Source organism: Spironucleus salmonicida, chromosome 7 (assembly GCF_000497125.1).
Source record: "Spironucleus salmonicida strain ATCC 50377 chromosome 7, whole genome shotgun sequence".
Classification (NCBI taxonomy): domain Eukaryota; phylum Fornicata; order Diplomonadida; family Hexamitidae; genus Spironucleus; species Spironucleus salmonicida.
The window spans coordinates 200,357-226,951 of NC_090602.1; the positions used below are offsets into that span (position 1 = coordinate 200,357).

General features: G+C 26.1%; 10 protein-coding genes across 10 annotated transcripts; 5 read left to right on the plus strand and 5 right to left on the minus strand. All coding sequences in view use genetic code 6, as the record gives it.

The window, feature by feature from the left end:
* Positions 1–71: 71 nt before the first annotated feature.
* SS50377_26804 (uncharacterized protein) lies at positions 72–16,388 on the minus strand (the record flags this gene model as incomplete). The annotated part of the gene is made up of 1 exon (XM_067910610.1): positions 72–16,388. One exon carries the CDS (start codon positions 16,386–16,388, stop codon positions 72–74), a length of 16,317 nt encoding a protein of 5,438 aa, XP_067761297.1.
* A 50-nt stretch (positions 16,389–16,438) lies between these two features.
* SS50377_26805 (uncharacterized protein) lies at positions 16,439–17,758 on the minus strand (the record flags this gene model as incomplete). The annotated part of the gene is made up of 1 exon (XM_067910611.1): positions 16,439–17,758. One exon carries the CDS (start codon positions 17,756–17,758, stop codon positions 16,439–16,441), a length of 1,320 nt encoding a protein of 439 aa, XP_067761298.1.
* A 472-nt stretch (positions 17,759–18,230) lies between these two features.
* Positions 18,231–18,938, minus strand: SS50377_26806 (uncharacterized protein; the record flags this gene model as incomplete). The annotated part of the gene is made up of 1 exon (XM_067910612.1): positions 18,231–18,938. One exon carries the CDS (start codon positions 18,936–18,938, stop codon positions 18,231–18,233), a length of 708 nt encoding a protein of 235 aa, XP_067761299.1.
* Positions 18,939–20,241: 1,303 nt separating this feature from the next.
* SS50377_26807 (Mob1/phocein family protein) lies at positions 20,242–20,763 on the plus strand (the record flags this gene model as incomplete). Its single annotated transcript, XM_067910613.1, has 1 exon — positions 20,242–20,763. One exon carries the CDS (start codon positions 20,242–20,244, stop codon positions 20,761–20,763), a length of 522 nt encoding a protein of 173 aa, XP_067761300.1.
* Positions 20,764–20,781: 18 nt separating this feature from the next.
* On the minus strand, positions 20,782–21,396 carry SS50377_26808 (RNA polymerase III RPC4 family protein; the record flags this gene model as incomplete). The annotated part of the gene is made up of 1 exon (XM_067910614.1): positions 20,782–21,396. The coding sequence occupies one exon, from the start codon at positions 21,394–21,396 to the stop codon at positions 20,782–20,784; it is 615 nt and encodes a 204-aa protein (XP_067761301.1).
* A 659-nt stretch (positions 21,397–22,055) lies between these two features.
* On the plus strand, positions 22,056–23,117 carry SS50377_26809 (Lysophospholipid acyltransferase; the record flags this gene model as incomplete). Its single annotated transcript, XM_067910615.1, has 1 exon — positions 22,056–23,117. One exon carries the CDS (start codon positions 22,056–22,058, stop codon positions 23,115–23,117), a length of 1,062 nt encoding a protein of 353 aa, XP_067761302.1.
* Positions 23,118–23,158: 41 nt separating this feature from the next.
* SS50377_26810 (uncharacterized protein) lies at positions 23,159–23,884 on the plus strand (the record flags this gene model as incomplete). The annotated part of the gene is made up of 1 exon (XM_067910616.1): positions 23,159–23,884. One exon carries the CDS (start codon positions 23,159–23,161, stop codon positions 23,882–23,884), a length of 726 nt encoding a protein of 241 aa, XP_067761303.1.
* A 117-nt stretch (positions 23,885–24,001) lies between these two features.
* On the plus strand, positions 24,002–24,715 carry SS50377_26811 (Tubulin specific chaperone C; the record flags this gene model as incomplete). Its single annotated transcript, XM_067910617.1, has 1 exon — positions 24,002–24,715. One exon carries the CDS (start codon positions 24,002–24,004, stop codon positions 24,713–24,715), a length of 714 nt encoding a protein of 237 aa, XP_067761304.1.
* Positions 24,716–24,746: 31 nt separating this feature from the next.
* On the minus strand, positions 24,747–25,697 carry SS50377_26812 (Cyclin; the record flags this gene model as incomplete). The annotated part of the gene is made up of 1 exon (XM_067910618.1): positions 24,747–25,697. The coding sequence occupies one exon, from the start codon at positions 25,695–25,697 to the stop codon at positions 24,747–24,749; it is 951 nt and encodes a 316-aa protein (XP_067761305.1).
* A 580-nt stretch (positions 25,698–26,277) lies between these two features.
* Positions 26,278–26,592, plus strand: SS50377_26813 (uncharacterized protein; the record flags this gene model as incomplete). The annotated part of the gene is made up of 1 exon (XM_067910619.1): positions 26,278–26,592. One exon carries the CDS (start codon positions 26,278–26,280, stop codon positions 26,590–26,592), a length of 315 nt encoding a protein of 104 aa, XP_067761306.1.
* Between the last annotated feature and the right edge of the window lie 3 nt (positions 26,593–26,595).

The following is a 26,595-nucleotide window of genomic DNA, read 5'->3' on the forward strand; positions in this document are numbered from 1 at the left end:
TATTTCTTGCCAAGGTGCACTCCTTAGAGATACGAAATATAGATTATAAGTATAAAACGTAATAATCACGATCATAATGCTCCCACTCCAAAAAATGCACCGAGTCTCAAAATCTCTTCAGCTGCAAATTTACCGGAATTTTCAACTAAAACAATTGGTTTACAAATTCCACCACATCTGACTGGAATAGGTACGTACTTGCGGCTCACAGCTGTGCAATTTTTCCAACTTTAACCTTCCAATTCTCCTAAATTTTCAGTTGTTACTACAGCAAAATATACAGAAAACTCCTCCTCGAAACCTTACAGATCGGCAGTACTGTAGTTTACCAACTCACCCAAAATAGGGTCAAAACTCGCTCCAAAAAGTTGCAAGTTTGTCACTTCGATACTGAAGACCCCTAAGCTCGATTCCACCAGATCACCGTTTTTCTATAAAATAAGCTACGATTTTGGTCGTTTTAAAAGGCCAATTACTCGAGTAAACTATAGTGGAATTACTGTTTTTAGAGAGTGCAAAATGCGCTGAAAATTCAATATATTACCTAGCTCGAAAATTGCAATTTGACCGTTAATTTTCCAAATATTTTCCAGAGAATGAAAGTACGTTTGCTATCCCACAACTTCTAATTAGGACTGGAAAATAGTCTAAAAGAAGTGGTAAGGCTGTTAGAAATTCGTAAAATAGAGCGGGTTTTACTGCTAATTAAGTGATTTGAAGAAGATAGCAAGTTAGCTTGGGAACATCCGAGACAGTTCGTCACTGTTTACAAAATTCTACTCAGTTCTTTTCAGGAGATTCTATGTTTAGAGTATTCTAGATTCTCTACATGATAAGAATGCTCGTGATAGTCTTTCTGGAAGTGGGATATTTAGGGCACATCGAAGCTGAGTTCTTGTAACTTGATCTGGAGATTGGATTGAAATTAGTGTATTAAGATGCTTCAGCTTTTATAAAATTTCAGATATTGAGATGTTCGAAGTTGAAAATTATAGAGTTTCAAAAATATTATCGATTAAGACTATTGATCGGTTTTACTAATTTAGCGTAGCGTAAACTGAATCATGCATTTTTTCAGGATCTAACACGTTAATAAATGGGTCCTTAAAGTTTTAAAGAGCATTAATTAACACATTATAATCATCAAATATGATTTTTTGAGGTTTTTATACCTTTACTTTTTATTTAGGCTCATTAGTTAAGCATTACATATTTGTTGACCCATCTGAGGACTCTTAACCTGTAATTTAGCTTGACTATTCTACTGAACTTGACATATTTGAAATAGAGGATTTAGAGAAACTATCTTCATCCATAAACTCTGGATTATCTACGTCGTCCCCTTCGTCGTCAGAATAATTTCCTTTATCGTTTTAAATTTAAAATACAGCATCATTACTATTAAGTGATATAGTTCTTTATTCATTAACAGAAGAAACTAGTTGCTATGGTAAAATATTTATTATTGACAAGTCTAAATTAACAAGCTATTTTTAGCTTTCATCAAAATCTAGTTATTCCATGGAGATGTATCTAGAAAATTTCCAAGAAGTAGTTTCTATTATATTGTAACTAAGATAATTTACCTAAAACCAATTTTTAGCTACATCTTCAAAATGATTAAATATAGGTTAATCTGACTCAATTTAACTGTCTTATAATGACATTGATAGAACTAAAGTTAATAATGATTCTTTATCGGTTAATCTAATATTGTAGGGGGATGGACTGAACTTATAAAATGATTGAATAATGATTGTAAAAATATGTTAAAATGACTATAATGGATTAGAAGGTCTTTACAAATAACAGAATATTGGATCAATAATATTCATCAATGAATATAAACTATTTGTCCAATTTGAAATATAAGACTAAGATAATTATCTATTAATTGAAGATGTGTAGTATTCAGCATATAAACAAGATGGAATTAATATAATCCAAGGATGTAATTTTGTTTATGATATTTTGGCTTACAAAACATTATTTGTTATATTTTAAATTTGAGTATTAAATGTAAAAACATCTATTAACGTAATTTATAAGATATTATCATCAGTAATTTCTTCATCAGATATAATATACTCAAATTTTCTAAATTCTTATAAATTTATCATAACATTCTAAATAAGTTTTGATATATGGAAATATTGATCGTAAAAAATAACTCCAAACGAAATATTATCTTTAGCTGATTTGTTTAAAATAGAAATTATTTATTAACATATTTGATAAATTACAGGGTCTAAAATAGTACTAATAGAGAACTGCTCATCAAATTATAGTATATTTTTGAAGTAGTGAAAAGGTTTAGTAAAGCAAGTTATTAGGTCATCATGATTAGCAACATATTAATTATTACAAATACCTGATGCTTATTTCTCTACACTTGGAAGAAGGCTATTGACTAATTAAAATGGGGATCCACCGGTACTTCCTGATATTAAAGTTGATAAAGTCTCAATCTCATGAATAATATTTTCTGGCTTCAAAACCGAAGAAATTAAGAACATTGCATGATATGATGGATACTCATTTATATTAAATCCTTTTGGTGGAACTTGTACCTATGTATGTTCTGCTGTTTTATATAATTAGTCAAATAACCATCGATGTTCTTCAGATTTCGTCAATATTTTGTTTAGCCATTAAGGATTTTTCATGGAAAATCCTCTAATCATTGATAATAATGGACTTTTAACCTTCGATAAATTAACAAATGTTGCCGTATTTTTTAAAAAGAATTGCATTGTATTTTTCATTAGTTTATTGTACCTAGATAAAGCTTGCATAGTAATCCAGGAATATTATAATTATGATGACATTCTACATAATTCTGGAATAACTTGTTTAATATTCTGTATCTTTTTAAGTTATTTATGTATTTATTAGCTGGAATACATTTTTTATATTGAAAAAATATTATTAGGATTAAATGACAAAGATAAAGCTTAAGCACAAACCATTTTTGCATAGTCTTAATATTTGTTAGTAAAAATGCTATTAATCAACGATATATCGAAATATTAAGCGCGTATGCTATCGATGGATAATAATCCAGACACTCCAAATATAATATTATATGCAATTAACCATAATGAAGAAAGGACGTCTTATGGAACCATTAATGATAATCTGGTAGATATAACGCTTAGGGCACAGCTAGCAATAAAAATAATAATATCGTTAGGCTGATTTTTAGCAAGATAAAATAGTGGATAAATATCTACAAATATCTGAACATCATATTATTTTTATTCTTTGTCAGATAATTCTCTAGTTACAGTAGATAGTTAACTGATAATTTTTTCTTTAAAAAGTATTAATTATTACCTAATTTATTATATAAGCAAACTCATAAATTCTGAGGACGTAAAATTAGCCAATGGAGTTTATATTATTTATAATTACGATATAACATACTAGAATGATTAGATACTTTATGATACAACTAGTAAATTATCATATATTGACTTCTTTATCAATTATTTTGATAAACATAAAAGTTCAAATTCACCATTTACTTCATCAATATACTAATCAAGATCAATTAAGGTAACTAATTAAAATCTAGACTTACTAAATGTTTTTACAGATTTGAATAAAACATCCAACATTTTACTTTATGCTTTATTACTTTACATAAAAACAGAGATTTCCTAAATAACAACTATAATGTGGTCAGTTTAAATTTTGGCTACTTCAAAGGTATCTTTATTATATTCTATTGTTAATTTATCAAGTTTAGCAAAAATATTAGCCTTAAAGTATGTCATGTATAGTTTATGTAAAGCATTGATAGAAATAAGAATTTGGGTCTTAGCAACCCTAATTTATTCTTTAGAGTATCTATCATTATAAATTGGGCCAAAAACTTCAGTTACTAGGTTTTCACAAATAGTATACTATTAATTAGATCCTTATTACTACTCAGATATGTTTAAACACTAAATAGATGAATTATCTATTAAACTAACTTAATATAAATCGAGTTATTTTAAGATATCGTGAATATTATCTTTACTATCGAATCCTAAAACTATAGGAATATCTTTTAATGGTATTTGACTGGTTAATCTAAGAGGCCCTATAATAATTTTATTCTAATACTTAGTTTGCGGTGAAATTTTTTATAATATTAATTTCCTAACAAAATACAATAATTTAATATTTACATTTTTGGTTCTAAAACTATTAAATACAATAACTTTTTAATCAAGAATCGCTGATTTTAATTTTTATAATGAAATTCCTAAAGGATCACATATATTAATAATTACTACTAATGATTATAACTTTTCCACGAATTAATGAACAACCTAGTGATCATAATCTTTACCACTAATTAATTGTGTTACAATATTTTATGATGTTATGTTATAAAACTAAGAAGCTATACATAATCCAGCTGCTCTAGCTAATTTATCATCAATAAATTAAATGCTTATTCCTATATTATAGTTAAGGAGTGCTGATTAAAGAATACAGTAATATGGATCACCTATTTACCAAGGGAAATTATAATATTGAATCACAGGTAAAATAGGCCAATCAGGTTTAAGTTATTCAATAATATTATTTAACATCATAAACTTACCTCCTGTTAACGTGTTATTTCCAATTATAACTGTATCTGATTATAATAATTTTGTTGATATAACTCTATCCTTATATAGTTATTCTGAATGTCTAACATTAAATCCATAGAATTAAAGTATGAGTAAGTATTAAAAGTTAAATTTATCATAAAATGTATCTAAATTATTATAGATTTTGGTAAGATGAGCACCTAAATCTCCATATGAACCTGTATGAATCGCTTATAAAAATTATTAATCATCCAAATTATCATTAAGCCCAAATATTAGGAAGCTTACAGCTCCGACCACATCTATTGCTAATGATTTAAGTGAAACTTATTAAGACATTATTTCTTACGAAATTATAGAAAGCGTCGATTTAAAAAAGTCTCGCATCATAACAGCCTCCGCCACTGAAGCTTATACTCTTTGTTAATCTGCTGTTAAAGGTATACCATCTTAAACAGATTAAGAATATATTTTTGACAATAATTTATTAATTATTCCTTAGAAATAACTGATAGATATTTCTTGTATTTATAGTTATCTGAATTCTTATTTTGCAGGTTCCGCTAGTCTCTCATATAGTCCAAGCATATTTTAAGTTTTTTCGTATACAAAGTCTAAGATATATAACTTACTTAGAATTTAGTGAGATAAACTTACACATATTTCTGTAAATTTAATGAAATTAATAACAGGTGACTTATTATATTTACTAAATTCTTTATAAACAGCTGTCTAAGAATATATTAAATCCTACTCAAATACTGAAAAATTGAAATGGATTGCTTTATATTACATTTTTTCTGGTTTTTTACAACCACTCAAAAGATATATATCGTATAACGAATTCCTTTTCTAAGTTAATAAATTAGAATAATATTAACGTTCATGTTGTTTCTATACTTTTAATAAGATAGGCTTTAATGACTTTTCACTTTGTAAGAAAGATTTGAAAACCTTGCTTTTATCATGAATTTTATGTTTTTAGAATTAATTTACTTAAAATACAGGTAAATTTATAGACTCAATATCCTTATAAACAGATTATAATTTAGGTGTATTGTTGATTTCAATAATTGATAGATTAGATGCTAATATACTACTTATCATTTTATAATGGACAATTGATTCAATCTAGTAATTATGACAAATTAACATAGTAAGGCATTATAATTCTTCAATAGTAAATAAATTTTAAACAATATTCATTGGATTTAATAGCCTAGTCAAAATATCTTTTATAGTAAAATTACTATTTATTTTGTAGTTTAAAGTAAAACTGTCTATTAAAAGTATACATTCTAATGGCATCATTGTCATATCATCTAATAACTATAATTTACTTTTAGATCGCTTATTTCTTTTTTATGATATATATTTTTAACTCATTTCATCCCAGTTGGTACATTTAATTGGAAGAGAAGATAAAAATCTTCCATTTGATATTATTTTTGATGGGAAAAGAGATGTTAATTTAGAGTTAATTTTAATGTGTGCAAATAGTTCAGGAACTTCATCATCATAGTTTTCTGCAACAACTATATCAGGCCTAATACCAAGACACATACCAACAGAAATTCTTAAAATCATGAATATCTATACTAAGTCTAGTTATTAGTCCGTAAATTTATTTGTTTTTCTATATTTTCCTATAATATCTATAATATAATTTGTAATATTAAAGCCTTTCCCTTATAAATTGGTCTTAGAATCCGTCAATATTTAGTTTTAAATAGCAGATACGTCAACTATATGAACAACTTTGTCCTTTATTTCCTAATCTGCTTGTGTAAAGAATCTAGCTCTGATCTTTTATTTAATACTAGATTATGAGGAGACTTAAGATGATCTATCTGATACAGATGTACTATAATCAGAACCTTCGTTAGAATTACCTTATTATGTCTCATTAATAACTGGATATTATAATTATATTTGAGATTCATGTATAATGTCTGAATTTATTATAACTTTTAATAACTATGTTATTTAATCATTAGTTTAAGATGAATAATGTAAAATATTTATTTTATCATAAAATATTCGTGAAATATAAGAAGTAGAATAAGGCAATCCTCCAATTGTTGTTTCTTGATCTTATTCTACGTCATCTTGAATTCCAAATAATTCTAAATCTTATTGATATAGTTAATCAAATTACTAATCTATATCATGTGCTTTATCTTGATCATATATAAACTTACAAATTAATGAAGCAAACTTAACTGACTACTACACAATACAATATCTTTGCTTTTAGGAATCATTTTCAGAACATATACCTGAAAGACTATTGCTATCAGTAATCTCTATTCCATAAGAAAGAAAAGATGAAAGTTAGGCTTAATTTACTTCTTTATTGAATAATAAATTTACAATTTTCTTAACTATAGAAATAGTTAAGCTAGAGTCATAGTTAAGATTTTGATAAATTTTCATAATATTGATAAAATATTATTAATTTATTTGGGAATATCCTAATCCAATCAAAGTTTCACTATCTAACAATGATTCAATTTAGCTTATGGGAAAGTGTTTAGTTGATTATGCTATAAGTGAGTCTGTATAACGTAAAAATGTAGGAACTTCGTTTTAAATGAAGTGGTTAAATATAGAAGAATTATAAATATAAGTTTCCCAAGAAGATTTAAGCTTGAAATCCTAGTCAATAACAATTTAACAATCTTACCAAGGATTATCGATTGTTTCTCCGTCAACAATAATATCATTCAAATATCCTAAAATATCCAAAGTTGCTAATCGTTCTAATACATGTTAAAGACTTGACTGATCTAGTACCTAAGAAAATACATTGAATAAAGAGTGTACAGACAATGTGCATATCATATTGTCTTATGCATCCAAAATACTTTATTATATTGATTAATTTTATAATAAAAGTATGGAAACATTATCATTTACTGAAGTAGTTTACTACTAAATATTAAAGTTATCTGTAATTTAGTTATTTACAATATATCTTTAATTAGTTAAAAGAAGAACTATAAACTAAAAATTATGCATAAATTCAAAATCAAAGCTACTTTTAAGCATAATGAATCCATTAGCAAACTATTTAATATACTGCAGAGAATACTATGGGAAAATAATACTAAACAAATTAACATAGTATTATTCTTCTAATATTGGAACATGTAATTAAATAGAGGTAAGTTACACTAATTGAGAATTTTTATCACATTCAATTATAAAACAACAATCTGATAAAGACGAAATACCTTCACATTTTTATTAAATATTATCGATTTATACATGAAGTTTTTACGAGAATTTTAATATATGATCTCTTAAAAGTAATACAATATCTGAAGAAATTGTATTACTCTTAGATTTGGAATCAAAATGGAAAGTTGGAAAGCCTAAAGATTAATAATAATCTAGGACACATGATGAATTTATATCATATAATGATGAAATTTTATCTGTTCTGACTGATGAAGGGTATCTTGACGATTATAAGCATTTATAATTTCTTCTAACAATTTTTTAAGTTATAGATGACAATATTTATGAAATAACGTTATTATTTTGCATATCTTCTTATAAATTTATACTTACTGGATCTATCATATTTCTGATAAACAATTTAGCTATATTTAGTAAAGTTGACTTACCTGTCTAATAGGATCCGGTTATAGAAATAGTAATAGAAGAAATAAGAGAAGCTCCAAGTAATACAATAAATGATGCTCTATGTTAATCAATAAAAAGTTAGGTATGTGAAAGTTTTTAAATAGATATTACATTTAAAGGCAAATTCTAATCAATAATACTATCGCTATTTTATAAATTTGATTAAGACAACCGCTAGGACACTATTTACTATGAAACTTAACTTACTACATTATTAATAATGTCTTTTTCATATTAATCTGTTAAATTTTAGAGGATGTCCTAACCTAGTTAATATTCTTTAAATAAAATTATATTATCTATAAAATGATAATAAGAAAAAATTGATGGTATCTTTTGAGGTATATCCTTAACAGCTTTTTAATAAAACAACTTGATTATTCTTAATTGCTATTCTTATGTTAGCCCAGTATTTATTTTATGTAATGGTGAAAAATTTTTGTAGTTTAAATTTTTAAATACTTCTTTGTTAAGTGTTGGATATAAATCCATATAATCATATGCTAATAATGCAGTTATTGGTACAAATACTGTTAAAATTTCTGTAGTTAATTGCTCTCCAGTTATTATCATATTTATAACTGAATCTAATTTTTGTTAAATGGTAGTAAGAAATTGCTTATTGAAAACAATATGCTACTTATTTCCATGAGTTATATTAATGTAAAACAATAAAATAGTATTCCATATTGAAGCAAATAAAGGTGTAAAAATATTTTTAAAAGCGTCTTCATGTATTGTAGGTTTAAAATAATATTCAAATAAGAATTTATCTTAAAATTCAAATTTTATACTGCCATTTAGTCCTTATCCATCAAATTACTAAAATGAAGACAAATATTGTTAGGATAATGTGTTTAGTGTCTATTCTTTGTCTTTAGTAGTTTTTATTAATTTTTCATATTCAGCATGATTTTCTATTAAATTTTAAAGATCATATCCTCCAATATCAACTATTGAAGATTATACATTCTAAATTTATAATCGCTAAGAATCAAATTCATCTTATAGATATGAACTATATTAATTTTATAATTATTCCGATTAACAATATTAGTCCATTTACAATCTTTGTATTGTATCAATATTTAAACTTTAATTATCTGTATTCAATATTCTTTAAATAGTTGTATAACTTAATTATTGGTTAGTTGTCTTGGCAATATTCAAGAATTGATTCTACTAATTACGTTTTTAAACATTGCATACATTATTTTTCTATAAATATATAAAAATAAGATTTCTTATTAATATTCCCTCCTCAAAACTAGGGTTTATACCAAAGACTTATAATATAGTATCTAATAAATATGCATATATTCCATGTAAAAATGACTAAAGTATCATTGTTCTATTTTCTAAGCGCATCATATATTAATCTTTCTAAACTGAAACTAATGCCTTAAGTTTAAAATCTTATCTTAATAATTCTGAGGCCGAACCAGAAATAATTGAATCCTTTAGCCAAAGGTATCCTAATTTAGTTTCCAATATTTAGCTATAATAGTATTTATTAATATACAGTTAGGACAGAAATAGTCTTTTATCTGAAACAGATTATTAATAAGTAGGAATTAAAATAAATTTATGATTAAAAATATATAACTAAGCTTGCTGACCGACATCTTTATATACTGAATAATCAATAGATACAATGACTTAAATTTTGCTAGAAGATTAAGAGTATAATTATTAGATTGTATCAATTATAGTAAATAAATCAGATATAGTTGTAATATAAATGAATAGAAGAATAGATTTTTATATAATCTCAAATTAGTTTTGTTAAATAAATGATTACAGTGAAATTTAGTCATAGATGTAAATAATTTTTGTTGAGTAAATAACTTATAATAAAGTAAAAAATTTCTTTAAATACGTCTAATTAAATGAAATTAACATTAATGGAGAATCTATTGATAATATTTCGTTAATAAATATAATATCATAAGCACACTATAGAGAAACTTGATGCAACTCATGGATAACATGAATTTTATATGATGTTTCCCTATTTAAATTCTTTTCAAAATAGTTATTATAATAATTTGCAAAATTGCTTGTTTTAATATTATACACTTTATTATGCTAACGTTATATACCTATAGATTGTAAACTTGCTTCATTATATTAGTAAAATACTCTTGCCTATGACATAAGCTATGCGGCTTATACCTAATCTAAACCAAATACAGAAGCAATAATATATGATAACATAGTAAAAATAAGGTTATTATCTTCTTAACTGGAAAGTATTTTTTAACTTAACTTCATTATATAATCACAACATGTTGATGCTACAGAATATATATCATTTATATCATTAACTCTGTTAAGTATTCTACTAATATCAGCTAACTTTATTTTAATAAAATCTTTATCAAACTATAACAGTATTAAAGATAAATCAAAAAATGATGCTCCATATACTTATGATAGCTAGTTATAGCTTTATAATGTATCGTCACATGATAATTCAACAATACCAGACAAATAAAATCGCTATATTTACTTTTTAATATTCTAATCTAATTATAGCTCTAAAAATTATTAATGAGAAACGATGCCAGATTTAGATTTATACTCATTTACTTTAATTTGAATCTTTTCATAAGTAGATTAAAATTACTCCTAGCTCTAAGTAGAGAAATGATAATTTTAATTATTAAACTGGAATTATAATTCTGGAATAAAAAAGATAATATTTCCTAAATTCTCAACTTCTGTAAACTAAACGGGCCGCGTCATAAGTGTTTTTTGCTAAATAGAGCCTAATAATCCTTTTTACTTTAGTGATATATTTGTAATGTCTTAAGAAATATAATGATATTTACAACATCCTGTTTGTGTTGTAAGCATTTTAGTAAAATGCACTAATTCTTATACTTAATCATTATCTAAAGTTATTAATCCGTAGATAATAACAAATGAACCACAAAGTATGTATTTTTCAATAAGTTTAAATTATTCTTAGAAATTAGTGGATGAAAAGAAAACTTCTTAAACCCGTCTTTATAGTTAAAGTGATAGCAACGTAGTGATGTTCAAAAATTATTTATTTTTGATACCTTATTACTTTGCTCCTAGTAAAAATACCGACTAACGTTTGGAAAACAGAATAAATATTTAAGAGAGTATTTCTTATAGCTATGTATTAATAGTAGGCAACATATTTGCAAAAACATACCCAGATTCTATTGAATATTCTTATTTTACATTTTATATAAATATCTTCTTGTCGTCCACATCTAGTATTTAGACAGTTATATTATCATTGTAACTACTATTTTTCCATTATAAAAAATTTTATGCAGATAATAACTTTTTAAATAAAGTTAAATATAAAGTTAATAAATTTTAAACCTCAATAAAATCTGCATACCTTAACAAAAGATCATTAATAAATTAAAGTTGGATGTCTAAAAATTATATTTGTATCTGTACTTTAAAATTTTTAATTGCTACTCTATAATAATTAATAAAGTGTGTATTAATAACAATCTGTAGAATGTGCTGATCTGTTATGCTGAAAAATGAATTTTAAAGATCTTGCTCTATTTGATTTGCTGAATAACCTATTAAATTTTATTTTTATTCCACAAACCGTAAATAAACAATATTGAACAAATCCCAACCATGAAGAGCTTATGAAATAAGAGTTTGCTTACAAATCTTATCCAGCTCATCCAATACTTGATAATTGAAACCTGGCGATTGAATATTTTAAATAAATTTATATTATTAATTTTTTGTTAGTAACAATCCTGAAATTTAATTTTAATCATAAATTAATGTCTCTACGCCATAATAATACTATGATAAAAACTAAGGATTGTTGAATGTTCTATTGTTCTATGTGAATTCTTAAAATTTAATATGAAAAGGCATATTTAGAGTCAAATACTTATAATAAACTTGCAGATTACCATCTTTGGTATAAAAATGTGGAATAATTTCTATCTTATTTAAAATCTCTTCTTTTATTATTATTTGTTAAAATTTGTTATTCTCAATTATTTGTGTAAATGTATTAATTATACTAGAAAATGGTGTATCAAGAATACTATGGTATAATTACTAAATATTTTAATACAATTGAGTTAATTTTTCACAAAAATCTTATTAATATATTAATTTTAACAATGGAATCTCGTGTTAAACAGTAATATATTACTATTATAATAATTTCCAGGTATAAGCATATTGAATCAATTATTTCTCTTATTGCCCTGTGATAAAAGAAACAGAAAATTATAATCTAGGATTGACATAACGAATAATTTAATTATTATTATATAGTAATAATAAATCATATAACATTGTAGGTAAATATTTTAAAGATGTAAGTATCATTTTTAATACTTACGATAATGCCTCGATATCTCTTGATTTAGATTCTATTTTAGCACTATATCTCCATTATTTAATCATCTCATGTTATTCTTAATTTTAAGATGATGACTACATTGCATCATAAATATCTAAATATAATTACTCAAACATAATATCATAACTATTTTCGCATTAGGTTGTTCGTTTGCCTTAGAAGCCTAGATTATTAATATATAGACTAATTTGAGCCAATACTTCAGAACATATGCTATCTGCATATATAGGTGATATTTATACGTAGTTAAGAGAAGACATATCAATAATATTGGAATTTCCTCGAAGTTGTTATACTAGCTTGTTATCTACAATTTTCTAATTAGAAATTTAACTAGTTTAAACTGTATAAATATTGGTCACAATAATACTATTAATGTGTTTAAAAATTTCTTGCAACTTTTCATTAGCATCTTAATCAATCCTAACATTTTATCTTAAGATTAAAATTACATCAAGAATATCTGGTTTTTCAACAATAACTTTAAATAACTACTGTATATTTTGATTCAGTTATTTATCTAATGGTATTTACGTAATTTTTTAAAATTTTTAAAAGTGGTGAGCTTCAAAATGAGGATCCTATAAAAAATATAAAAACACAACTTTGTCAATATTTATTCTTATAAAATCTTCAACTTCGTTAATATACGAAAGCCATTCAGAATATGATAATGTTAGAATAATTTAGTCTTTTATCACAGTTGCTTTGTGTTAAGATTTTATATAACCCGCTTTAAACCAGTCAGCTTTATTACTCAAAACATGATACGTTTCTATTGATCTACATTTAACTGTTTTAATAGCCATAATTGTCTTTTCAATAAGTTAGACTATAAATTCTGAAGGGAATTATACCACCATCATATTACAATTTATTAACTATTCTATATAAAATTTTGAATTTATTATAGTTGTTAATGGATATAGAGCTAATAATAATTATGATGGAGAGGCATATGTCTATATATTTATAAACTATGCATTTTCATCATTTAGAGTTGAAAGAATCCATTATCTCCATCTTGACGTACAATTTTATATTGCTGAAAGTTCGAATAATATAAATTAAATATGATACATAAAATCATCCATTGTATTAATCGTATCATAAAAATGTGATTTCAATCTAAAATTATTCTAAGCCTACTATAAAAATGTAAACTATTCATGTTCAGCATAATGCACTTGACTAGTAAGCAATTGCTTATTACTATAATTAACCGAAAATATTTTTAACTCTGTGCATTTAGCAATGCTCTATAATAATAATTTTTCTACATTTTTATCTATATCGAAATCAAATTATTTAATTTAAAATGTTAATAAACTTAAAAGTTTTGATTAATCAAATAAAGATATATACTATTATACTATTTCTCCTTAAATAACTGTATTAACTATGATCTCTAAATTTTTACTGCTATCATGTATCCAATTTTCTACTTAATTTATTACTTATAAAACGTCTGGTGTATAGTTTTTCAATTCAATCTACTTAATTTAAAGTTCTTTTATTAATAGAAAGACACTATCTAGTTATTTAAAAACTTTATCAATATATTCGTCAGGCCATGGAAGTTCTTAATAAAAAACGCTAAAAAATGTTTAATAGTTTAATAATATTACTTATTCTAAACTATTATATAATGTTAATAACTTAATACCAGAAAAAAAAGTTTATATTTCAGACCCAAGTTTAAAATATGAAGGAGATTCTTGACATAAGAAATACAATTTTCTAATATATGTTAATTCATTAACTATTTGATCTGAAAAGTTACTAATGAAACTTAAAATTTTCTATTTTACATTATTACGAATTTCATCTAAAAGTTCTAGCATTTCTTATAAATATTAAGTTATATCTATTTGATAGAAGTAAATATTGAAAACTATTCCTTAAGATTATTTAATAATATCTTATATATTTTTAATTTCTTCTAACCATGCTATGAAGTTGTTAAAATTTATTAATAATTAATCAGAATTTATATTATTAAATGCAAATTAGTTTAATTCTTATATTTTTTTAATCGGAGCATTTAAATGTGGAATTTTGCTTTAAGAGACGACGTCAAGATTATTTAATTATTCTTGTAGTTTAACTATCATAACAGAATCTGCTAAAAGCTTATCTTTGAGAAAATATACACCAATCTGAAATTAAATTTAATTAATACTTTCTAAAATATTATTATGTTCTAATTGAATATTTTAATGCTTTAACATTAATGTGTTGTCTGAAAATTGGTTCTAAAGCTATCTAAAAACTTCTTAGGATGTATTTTAAGTAGGTATGACCTATAAAATTTTATTCTATTAATCAAATAAAATGAAATTAAGATTAATATTGTTAGTGAGATTAATATAATTAAATTCATCAACATAATCAAATTATATACAGTTAAAGCAATAATAAATAATACTATACTCTAATTCCCAAATACGAAGGGATTTGTCTAAATAATCTTAATCAAGAAAATCTTATGAAATTTCATATCGTCTAGAAAATAATGAGAGAATAAAATTTTTGTTACCAAAAACACTAAGAATAGGTATCATTTTCTATAAATGCGTGCATAATGAAGTTTATTGGCTTTTTGATGTTAATATTACATTCATTTATTATAAAGCTGGCTCTACAATTAATGAAAATGCAGAAAAAATAACTTATTTGATAATATTTTAAACTAATTGATATTATACACTGTGTTAGTCAGAAAATATTAAGGCCTCGGTTTATATAATAAGCGGAATAATTTCTTATTTAAAACAAAGTAACAGTAACACAAAATAATTTAATTAATCTACATTATAAATATTAGTTAATTTTTTACTAAAATTAACTATATTAGCTTCTGTCTTACAAAGTAATTTGGTGATAAAACGACTTTAGTCATTTTCTACTTTACGTAACTACGCCTTTTAATATGATAAAAACTATAAAATCTGCCCAGTATTATCTTTTTATTCTAAAAAATTTTACATTACGCTTTTAAATAAAGACTTAAATTATTTTCCCCAAATAACTACTTGTAAATGATAAAAATTTTTACAAATCAATGAATTCTATAAAGAATTCTTACACTGTGTAAAAAATTCTGAATCAAACTATTAAATTTTAGTGTAAATAGAGTCTGTTTTGACATTTTAATTAAGATAATTTAAAAATTTACGTTCATCAAGCATTTCTGTTGTTATAATTTTATTTATTGGGGTAACTTCAGATACAAATCTAGCCCCTATTTTTCTAATAATAACTCTTTGTACCCATTTAATCAGAGTATCTGTAGTTTTATCAGAAAAATCCGGAGATAAAATATGTTCCTCATCTTTTAAAGATTCAAGATAAGAAACTGCAAATTTAGCATATTCTACCTACTCCTTACTAGCGTTTTAGAATATTTATAAGTTAGGTAATTCCGTTACTTCAGGCAACTCGTACTCATAATCTTCTATCTGTATATTTCTCATTAATGTGACTTAATTTATATTGACTTCTTTGTAAACAAAGTCGGGGTTTTACTTTTATCCAATCATCGAAGTTCCACTAACTGGTGGATGTGGAAGATCTTTTACAATGACTTTTACAAGGCATTTCCTAGTGTAAATATTCATTGATAATAGATATCCTGGTGAATACATTGAGTCTTACCCAATAACTGAAACTGGTATATCAATAGTTTAATTTTAAAGACATTCTGGGTGTAGCTGATAGTAAAATATCGCATCTAAGTAAGGTTTTTATTCAGCCATTTTGAGTGAAACGAAAAAATAATGTATAATATAATATTAAAATGAAAATTTCACTTCACGACACTTGTTCTAATCCAATTTAATACATCAGAATTCCCACTTAATAATACACTTTGTTCTACATCTAGTGCTGTAACTGTCATTTCAACTATATTTTTATGTTCTAATAATTTAAGCAATATTTTTTCTTTGTTTACTTTTTCAATATCCTACATATTAAATTTACTCTCTTATAGATTTTATTTTTAAATATCAGTAAATTCAAGTTAAATATATTTGCTATCTAAGTCATTAAATGCTAATTAATTAAGACTAGCTGCTAGTTTATTCGACTTTCCCTGTTGTTTAACTGTATTTTACGTGATTTCTGTATTAATTTCTTTCAAAATATCCATCAATAATTATTTAACTGGCATAGGAGTAGATAATATCTTTAGTCTTTATTGCTAGGCTGAGATCGTCATTTTATGTGCCTCACTAAGTGCTTTTTGTAATCTTTAATTCTCAGCCTCTAAGCGCTTAACCTTGCTAATAACACCTCCTACCACTACAGGTTCATCTATGTCGATTTTTTCATCCTCAAAACCAACAAAATCGTTTTAATTCTTCAAATCGAACATTTCTTCATAAAGCCGAATTTTGCTCTCGTAATCCGTCAAGCTGCGCTGTGCACGTGCTAGTTTGAACGTCGTAGCCTCCAGAATCGTACGATTTTCAGATATTGCGTTATTCAGAACAGATATAACCTGTCCTTATTTTCCATTATCTCGTTGGAGGTCCTCACAGCGTTTTTTCAAAAACTCGGTCTCCGTGATCACCTCGTCAAGTTTTTTCGGGTCATTCAGCAGCTCCTCGCGCTCCATTACGAGCTTCGAGCAGTCCCGCTCCAGTTCCAAAAGCTGGAGCTGGAAGTCCTGCCGGATCTGCATTTCGATTTTGCGCTACCGTTCGAATTGCTGGTCGTTAAGCTCCTCAAGCTTATTGTTCAGCTCGCTGCGCAACTGCAGGAATTCGCAATTTTCGGACTGGAAATTTGTCGTCTGAAATTGCTCTTTCACGAGGCTCTGCTTCAGCTTTAGCTCGTGAATTTGGGCCTGCTGTGCAGAGATCGTCTTTTTGTAATTATCGAGCTCCTGGGTGAGCTGAGTGCGCTCTGAGGTAAGCTGCGCGTTTCGGCGCATCACATCAGCGTATTGCATCGATTTTGAGGCTTTCTGAGGCGATTTGGATGAAATTTGCTTCACGGCTAGTTCGGCTTCTGCTAGCTCTTGCTACGTCACGAGAGTCGGTAGAGGGTTGATGTGCATGTTAAGTAGTAGATCGTACTCTGTATTCTTCTTTTTCTGGTAGGCGGCATGTGGGTTTCGCATGATTTTAATTCGAGGGGTTATATATTAAGTAGTATATAGAATTGTGTGTTATTACGTTTTTTGGAATGGCAAATTAAAGTAAATTAGCTAGACGAGAATGAGTAAGGGGAGAAATCCGTGGAAAGAATAAGGAATATATTTATGTGACTAGCAATTCACGTAAAAAGTAACTAGCAATAAAATTTTAGGTCAATTTGGGATTGTGGAACGCCAAATCAATATAAATTTAGTTTTAAAATATGATTATTTCGTAAATATACTGATATTAGATTTTATAACGCTTATTACAATGAGATCTAATTATCTTGTGCTTTTAGTAAGAACTCATCTAGATCGAAAGTTTTGTACATAGTAAGTATATTTTATATAGATAAAGTCATTCTATAATTTAACTTACACAACTATATAATGATTCAATCATTTATTAAGATTCTGATAAAGAAATGAGTGAATATTAATTAAATGAAAATTTTCAGTCTAGTTTACTTTTAAGCTTCAAGCCCGTTGAAAAACCAAAGATAAAACATAATACTGCGGCTAAATGTCTATATCCTATACCCTTAAAATCTTTAAATCTCTATTTTTGTTTAAGCTAAATCTTTAATGACTATTCCGAATTTTCTAAAATAGTAACCTCAGCTTATTCTCTTGCAAGAAGAATTTTCTTTTGTTACAATTAAGTTTGAGCTTCAGCCAATGCTGCTTGTGAAAAATTAACATCATTTTATAAAGTTTTTGTTTTTTAATTATAATCATCTGCAGAAGTCTTATTTTAATCATATTTTTATTTATCATCATATATGATTATCATTTGTTATTCTACGAACGTATTTTCACTAACAGCTTTGTCTTGAAATCTATTATAAAATGCTTTAAGAAGCTCTGGAGCAACTTCGTTAAGGATAACTTCAGAAGATTCAACAAAGAATCCTTTGACACAAATTTGAGCAGATTTTAATTATTTTGATAATAATTATATTCTTTATCTTCCATTGGGTAGTAAAGTAAATATTGTCGGGGAAGAAGAAAGTTTAGAATCAGATGTTTAAATTTTCAACAAAAGGGGTGTATCGGCAAGATTATTTATAATAATAGACGAAGCACACTCGATATCTTTAGTTAATGGAGTTATTGGTTATGAGATTGCAAATGGTTACATAATTTATGAATTATTTACCATGACTATATAAAATTATATATAATTAAATTGATATATTTAATGAGAAAAATATTTTTAGCGACTAAAAAATCAGATAACGTATTAGATGATTTATTTTTAAAATGCAATAATACGAATATCGATAAATTAACTGTGAGTCAAGAATATTTAAATGAAGTAATAAATGATTTGTCAAATAATTAAATCTAGCCAATATAGACTACAGTCTTAATATAATTATTAACTGAAAAATCTATACAGCTTACGCCATTTAGTTCTTAGTTAGAGCTGATTATAAAAACTAAAAACTATGATTTAATTAATGCTCATATAGTTTATTCAAGATCATAGTTTTACCTTTAGTAGAATGTTATTGAAGAATTTCCTATCGTTTACTAAAATAATTAATAGTAAGGTTTAGCTTTTTTATTCAATTTACTTTAAATTGCACAGAAAAGTTAAATAACCCATATCATTATATTTTCAAAATTTGAAGAAATAATAACACCTAGTTACTTATAAAATTAAATTTTATCATCATAGGATATATCCCTTTAGCTAAAAATTATAAAATTAGGTTATTTACATATAATTTAGTGTTCAGGATATGCAGAGGCGTTATTTTTTGCAGTCAATGATAAAATTGCAAGCCCTTTGATGATATAAGTATTAAGAAAACTTTCAGTAAGAGTAAAATGGATAGAAAAAGTTTTTAAGTCATCTTACTAAAATATTATTAGTTATTATTAGTTTAATATTTAATAAAGATTTGAAATTTTGAAGTTTACAAGCTTTGTTATACATAAATTTGAATTCAATAAAGAATTTATATCAGATATGATATCAGATATATTTTAAATAAAAAATATTACATAAGGCGAAATGGATATTGTTATACGATTAATATCTTTCTGTATATCATCATATAAATTAAATTCGAATTAAATTACATAATATGTTTAGTTTTTATTAGGACAATTTATTCCAAATATTGTAAATTAGACTTAATTAAATATACTGTAGACAACTAATTTTTATATAGATATTATGATTTAAGATATTTAATTAATTGATCTATTTTTATTTAAATTGTAACGAATTTAAATTAAGTTGGATAGGTTTAACTTACTATAGTGTGAATATTTTGTACATCTAACTACAATTGTCTAATAAATAAAACAGAATGGGTGTGATATAGAATAACATATACTAGAATAGTTTATGAATTTAGATGGTAGAAATCCTGAATTAGACGAGTTGTTAGAGAGGCTGAAAGGGTGATGTTTATTATAAGTTATTATATAATATAATGAGTTATATATAAATGAATGGAAAAACTAATTTTGAATAACTTATTTAATTGCCATAAGGTGAAAATCCTGATGAATGGATTGCATTTAATATCCAATAAATTTATGTTCAAGCTTAATTGTTTAATAATGTTTTAAAAAATAATTGTCAATGTCCATCTATGCATGCAGGAGATGCAGTCGAGTATTTTTGGGTAGACTAATCAAATTAAATATAACTTTCAGCATAGCTTTATATTACAAATGTTCTAGAATCAGTGGAGAATGCTTTGTCCACAAAATTTCCACAGGCTCCTAGCGATGTTTTTCCGATCAAATTTTGTAAACTAGCTAGTGAGATGCTTAGAAGACTGTTAAGAATTTTTATCCATGCATATATTCATCATCAAAAGGCGCTAATAAAAGAGGATGTTCTACCAGAAGTTGTTACTTGTTTAAAATATATTATTACTTTTGGAACAAAGTTTTCATTATTAACTTTTAAAGATACAGAACCAATACAATTTTTAGTAAATGAATGGAACCCATCTTAGTGAATTGATACTTTATTTCACTCAAAATTCCACAGAACATACTAACTTTCCTTAAACATCACAAACTTTTTAAACGATATGTTCATTTTTGTCCACCAGCACCACTTACTAACTCATCTCTACTGTTTATCCAGGAAAGACTCTAAGAATGGTACCATTATTAAGCTTTATGCTCATCTTACCACTTTTATGCTTTCTGAGTGTACCTGCAGTGCCATTCGTCATACTGATAAAAGGACTCTTTGAATATGGTAGAAAGGTTGGAAATTATAATATCATATTCTATTTAAGCTAAATATCTTACTAGCCTTATACTTACCGCTGAGGCTAATAGTTTTTAGTATACTATGTCGAAATTGATGCTAACGGAAGTTATTCAGAGTTTGTGAAAGGTAATTACTAAGGGCAATTACCTGTTAATTTAGCCTCTTTTAATTCTTGATCTACAGTAAAAGTTGGACCTTATACTTATTATATTTATTATACTTATTTAAAAACTAAAGGATTTTAGCGTTTTTTAGCAACATGTGAAGGCTGATCAATAGATTAAGTTGATTCTTTAGCTATTTATTTCGGCATAAATAACATTTGTTTTTATTTCTATGGTTAAAAATTTTCATCATCATATGGGTTCATTTTAGTGGAGTGGATAATAAAAATATTGTATATCAAATATATTAATTACATTAACAAAGGAATGTATCCAAAATATTATTAAATTGACGGTTTTGAATCTATATATTTAAATAGCTGATACGAAATGTTCAAGAATACAAATTAATACTACCTATAAGAGTTAATATCTTATTCGTTCGTTAAATATTAATAACATAAAATATAAACTTTCCTTTATTATTGAATTATTAGTAAATGATGAATAAAATTATATTAACACAAATTAGATAATTCATTTTGTTATCGTTTACACGTTAAGAAGAACTTATTTAACATAACATATAGACTATAATATATAAGTTAATCAGTTATTATTACTTAAGCCAGTTATTATTAATAAGTAATTAATACTTATTGTGAATTTAAAAAGTACTTAAAATAGATATGATACTGCATATTTAATAGATTCACGTCGATAAGACTTTATAATGATAAACCTTGTATAAGAATTATATTTTTTAGTATTCACTTTATATTAATACAATAATAATTAACCAATTAAAAATATAGTAGAATTTAATCGTGAATTAAGATTTAGTCAACTATATAATAAATGATGAATAAACTTATGTAAGTATTATAATATAAATATTAATTAATAAGTATTTTGATAATTTCGAATGACGTCATCATAAACACCAGTGCCTTTTACTAAGCCATTTCCTTATGAATATAAGCCATATCATCCATGCTTACATTAGCATAAAAATATTTATTTCTTCTAGAAATATATTACCTTACCACTTAATTATATCACTGCTCCTATTTTTTGGCCAATAAGAGTTATTTTATGCTTTTTATTTATGCTTATTAATTCTTTGTTCGCATTAATTATTAATTACGGTACTGATGAAACAAAACCATTACCATAGAAAAGAAGAGCCATTCTTGTAAGAGTCAATAGAATTTGTATTAGAGCATCACTTTTCTTTACTGGGTTTATTCTCAAAGTAGAAGACTAACGAACATTTAAGCCATAGATTATAGCTGTTAAAATATGTAACCACTCTGGCCTTATTGATGCTCTTTGTTTAGGTGCTATTGGCACAGAATGTATGATAGCTAACAAAGAAGTAATTGAGAATCCAGTGTGCAAGCCATAAATGGTAGCTACTAGATCTCTTACCCCAGGTTCAAACTGCGTTGCCAAAATGTTAGAAAGAAGAGATTCTGAGCTTAACTGGCCTCCAATGACTGTATTTTCGGAAGGAGCGATATCTCCGGAACTCGTTATGATTCGCCCAAGAAGTGGAACTTTTAGAATTTTACGTGTAGGTGATTATGTATAGCCTATGACTATTAGATATAAAACTAACTTCAACTGTGAATGGTTAGCTCAAAGTGTAGTATGGGTTGGTAAATAATTGGGGAAAAATTTTTGCAACACTGTCAAAGTTACTTATTTAGAACCTGTCATGTATAATGGGGAAGATGTTTAGGAGTTTGCTGATAATCTTCACAAGTAAATGTGCGATTCGTTAGGAAATGAATTTGTACCATATAATTACTAAGATTTGAGGTATTTCTACGGTTCTGAGAGGTTCTAACTTAAAGACTGTACACCTTAATATTAGAAAGATTATGCATGGATGGGAAGACTTAAAGACTATTAAAAAATGTGCCAAGCAGCTGGTAGAGATTCTGACTATGAATGGACTAAATAGCAATTAAAATTGGAATGATAAGTCATTATTATATTATTTATTAATATCTCTTTTTTTAAATGGAATAACTCCTCTAAAAAGTTTAAACAGACCTGGACAGATAATCCCTTATAATATCTATCTAAAACGCTCTATAATCAGATGATCAAGAATCTTAACTTATAGACCTTCTAGGTTTCGAAAATATAGACACTCTTCCAGCAATTATTTCTAACAGGCATCTTTTCGAACAAATGGAGTACGAGCACCATGTTAAAAAGGATGTATAATACTACAAATTACTTACGTAGTAGTTTGCAGAAGTAATGAACCTCCCTATTTCTGAGGCTACATATGCGCTCCAAAAATACGATTGGAATATTAATGACGCTATTTCAGCATATGCAGGACAAGGGGAAACGAATTTCTTCATCGAACCTGAAAATCAACCAGATGTAGATATTATCTCTACCGAATATGTAGCTAATTGCGTAATTATCGATCACGACAAACCGATAAAATAGTTCGTAAATAGAGAAGTGGAACTAGATTTGCATGGTTATCAAGTTTTAGATGCTATTGAACTGTTCAAAAACAAATATTGCGAATTGGTTATTCGCGTGGATGATGGCAGAGGGAATATAAAATTCAATGTGATAGTTGGTAGGGGGCTACATAGTGACCACTCGCCGCTAATTAAATTACATATTATGAATTTATGCAAAAGACATAATATCATATTTAGCATTGGTGCTAAAGGCGGTGTGATTTCCATAAAAATTAAGAGAGGAATGCACACAATTTGAGTTAAGAATTAACATATATTATATATAAATAGTATCTGAGCAAAATTAATAAACAGAATTTTAAGATTATCATATAGTTTAATTTATATAATATTATTTTATAACTTTTGTTCAAGGATGATATAAAAATTTTAAGAAGTTTTTGTGTAATAGATAAGGGAGATTTACAAATCCGAGGATCCGTTGCCTTTATTATCTATAGCAGCTCTGTAATTACAAAAATTCTAACGATAAATATCAGATATTTAAACTGCATACGAGCGTCGTTAGGCATAAAGATTAGCATAGACTTCAGCAATATAGCTGCGTAGTGCAAAATAGGCTAAACTTCCTTAAAAATAATTCGAGTTTGCATCTAGAAAATATTTAGAATAGGAAAAAGTATTTTAGAATGTTTAAACTATAGAGAGCATAGATTAAAATGTGATACAAAACATTAAAGATTAAGATAATATGATAATTTAGGATAATATTATTAAAATAAGAAATTGTTCGAATTCAACTTTCATATTTACTGAGAGAAAAACAATATTCTTCTTTTAATGTGAAAACTGCCAGTTTTTGAGCTTTAATATTTCCGGCGCTGTATTTGTAGAAAATCTTACAAACTGTACAATAAAAGGTTCATGTCATCAATTAAGAATAACGGATTGCTAATTTCTTAAAATTTAGGTAAATGTTGATGGTCCAGTTATTGAAAATAGTAAAAATATTTCATTTTTTAAACCTGAAAATTATATAAATGGATGGAATGATGTTAAAGATTTCAGCTGGCTAAGACTAGAAGAGAATCCAAATTGGTTTGCAAAAGAAAAATTTGATGAAAATTGATTGAGATTTAAATTTAACTATTAAACACACCTCACTTGGGAGCAATACCTGCCACCCTAAACTTAGTTGGATGACTATAAACTTAAAATAGATGGGAAGGTTTTCCGTTCTATCCTAAATAATAAGAATCTTGCCAAAGTTATTTCAAATATTCAATTGCAGGATAAATATCTTATATCGTATATCCTGTCCAAAATGATAAATTAGAATTCCAAGGTAATTATTGCTAGATTTCTAGTGAGATGGAAACACATGCAGCAGCTAATGCAGATGGTCTATATGTATATGAGTATGGGTCTGTAAGCGCCAAAAAGCACAAATATTTGCTTAAACTGGCATAAACTTCTTATAGCTAGCCAGCATGAATTATTGTCGTCAAAAATTCATATAAAGTGATATATTCTACTTCATAGTTAAGCTCGTCCAAGATTTTATCGTGTTGTTCTAATATAAGTTGAGGTTTAATCCTTTGTGCCTAGACGCCAAATAATGTTGTTATTTTATCTATTAATGGTGTGAAGTTTGTGAAAGTAGGTTCGTATTTGTCAGCAATGTGTATAATAGCAGCTATTTTGAGGGCCAGCTACATATTTGATAATGGTTGATTCAATGTTCTTAACAACATTGTTATAGACATATTTGCAGCGAAATCTCGCATCTACAACTAAATTGTAGACCTGAGCAATAGTTTTAGTTGATCTCGTATTTCTTTATCAGACAGAACAAATTAAATTTTTTGTTAACTTTCCTCCTTTTGATAAAGGTAACGTAGAGTTGAAATAGCATATGTTGAAAAAGCTTATGGATAAATAATACCTGGCGGCACTTCATCAATATCGAGAAAGGAGTTTTATCTAGTTGGAAAGCAAGAAAATAATTACATAGGAGTAGACATAGGAGACTCTGATTAGACATCTGGAGTAAATTTAAGCTACTTCAGAGTAAACTAAGGCTCTTTAGAATAAGATACTTGATCTTGCATTACGAAGTGGTGATTTAGACCTAATGAATTTATTATATATTTATACTAAGTAATTGAATATTACAATATTTCTATAATTATATATATTAATGATATAATTAGTAGAAACTTAAAATAGTTTATTAATGAATTAGTATAATAGCTATAAATTTAATGATAGAAATCTGAATTTGCGGATACATGTATAAATAATTATAATATTAAATAAGTTAGTAAGGATAATCATCAAAGAGTGCTAGATTTTCATTATATGGATATATTGTTTTATTATACATTTATAAAATTTACTTCATAGATTTTTTTCTAAATACGTAAATATATAGATAATAATAATAAAATTATTATCACTGTTTTTTATGTTCAGAGATTTTGATGCGTTACTTATTTATAACAAGATTAATTTGAACTTTCTGACTTAATTTTTAACCTTAAGTGGGCCTATCATTATAAATACAGATGTGTTTAAAATGTCAATTAGTAAAATTATCTTTTATTACCAAATATATATTATACACTAGTTTAGATAATCTAAAATAAGTTATTATTATCTATATTAATAAAGTTAAATATAAACCTGTAAATGTAAAGTGATCTTCCTTATTTGTTAAAAAGTCTTACACCAACTACAAAATCATAAAAGCGATAGATTATCCCACCAACTTATAATGTTGCTTGTTAAAGAAGGAATATATTCATAGCTCACAATGGACCATTAAAAATAAGAATCACGAGGTATGGTGATTATGATTTAGTTCCATATATTTAACAAAAATTGTGCACACAACTAATATAACCTAAATAAAATAAGGTTATGGCTGCTTTAGCCAAAGTTCTTGATTAAGAATAAAACTAAAAAACATTAAATAGCCCATAGGGAGATATTATAAAATAGTGAGTA